The 1,529-nt window shown below is 35.3% G+C and overlaps 1 protein-coding gene across 1 annotated transcript in view; it reads left to right on the top strand.

Annotated features, from left to right (window-relative positions):
• Window positions 1-1,529, top strand: part of LOC106680151 (ankyrin-1) — a 25,134-nt gene that overhangs the window by 10,127 nt on the left and 13,478 nt on the right. The window contains exon 2 of the mRNA XM_014419661.3: window positions 416-510. Within this exon, the coding sequence (XP_014275147.1) occupies window positions 457-510 (54 nt within the window). The 5' untranslated portion in view covers window positions 416-456. The remainder of the gene's footprint in view (window positions 1-415; window positions 511-1,529) is intronic.

The raw sequence follows: 1,529 nt of genomic DNA, 5'->3' as shown, positions 1-1,529 counted from the left end.
TAAAATATATACAAACAAAAGAATAGACAAGATGAACATAATCAAACTATCTGTATGAAAAATAAAATAACATAATGATAAAATAATATATACAATATTTACACAATCGACCTGAGGATCCCTGAGCCCACTCTATCCCCCGCGTGTGAGGGGTAGAGCAGAGCTCAAGAGATCCCAGCGCATCTCTCTCGCCGCATCTCTCACTGGTAATGAGCCAGTGGAGGCTGAGCAAGTGCGTTAAAGCTGCTATCTAAGAATTGAATTTCGTTTAACTTTTTTTGATGAATTCATTAATTGATTCCACTTAAAAATGACTATTTCTTATAAAAAAAAAGGGATATCTACCCTACACATTTAATTTTCTTAGTCCATATTTTATTGGTTAAAAATTATAAGTTATTTTATATTTTTATAGGATCTACAGTATTGCAAGTTTCAACCTAGTGTAAAAGCGAGATGTTTTTCACACACATTCTTCTACTGAACATCGTGAATTTATATTATACACTGGTAAGTCAACATTAACTTATTAGGAGAATTTTCTTAAATACAACATTTTTTTTTTTAAATATTTAAATGTATATAATTAAGATTGTTAAAGCCACCTCAAATCGACTATGTCCTTTTGTTGGAAGGCTTTAAAATGAACAAAAACACAAACATTTATTTGGTTCAATTTAAACATTTTAAAAACTAAAACTAAAATATGACTAATAAAGATTACAAAGGCCTCTCAGATAAAAATAAAATAGTTAGATAAATTATGAAAACGAAAAGACACTAATTTACAAATAAACAAACAAATAAATATATAAAATAAATACTGCACGACGAAAGGTTGCTCCACTCCGATAGGTCAGAGGAAGAGTGCTGCCGAGATGTGTAGGTCGCAACTCTGTAGCTCAATACACCGCTGTAATGATCCAAAGTTGGTCTAGTGGCTCATCGACAGTCCAAATATCCAACAGCGAAATGAACGCAGACAGGGCTGGTTACACACGTTCAAAGCCACTAATTATCCGGAACTCATATTAAAGTCGAAACACAGAAAAGGTCTGGTTTTGAACTGTAGCGACGACTAAAACACTCAACAAATGTCTAAACTATTAAACTATAAACGCAGACAGAGCTGCTGAGACGCTACCAGGGCCACTAATTAGCTGGAACTGCTATAAAAAACTAAGATGGTCGGTCCGTTGCTAGGTGACGCCTTAGCAACGGACCAACGCCTTATCAGCCCCTAGCAACTGCCTCTATTACTCATTATAACACACAAATATAATTACTGGTTGGAGAGGTTTGTCGGGAGGTGCGGTCAGCAAAGAACAACATAAATAAACAAAACCATATTTATTTATGGAAGATTATTGATTGACCGTGAGTAAAGATGAAAGGAATATGGTCCGGGTGCGGTCAAAAAAACTCAAATAGTAGAATTATACTATTTTATTGAGCCAACGTTTCGCCCCACGTTGCAGGGCTTCGTCAGGGCTATTTTGACGGCAGACAAAACAAAAAACGGGGCGAAA

Source organism: Halyomorpha halys, unplaced genomic scaffold (assembly GCF_000696795.3).
Source record: "Halyomorpha halys isolate HHAL.00 unplaced genomic scaffold, Hhal_1.1 Scaffold246.1, whole genome shotgun sequence".
NCBI classification, from domain to species: Eukaryota; Metazoa; Arthropoda; class Insecta; order Hemiptera; family Pentatomidae; genus Halyomorpha; species Halyomorpha halys.
The sequence above is the reverse complement of the archived record's forward strand: the minus strand, read 5'-3'. Positions and strand labels throughout refer to the sequence as shown.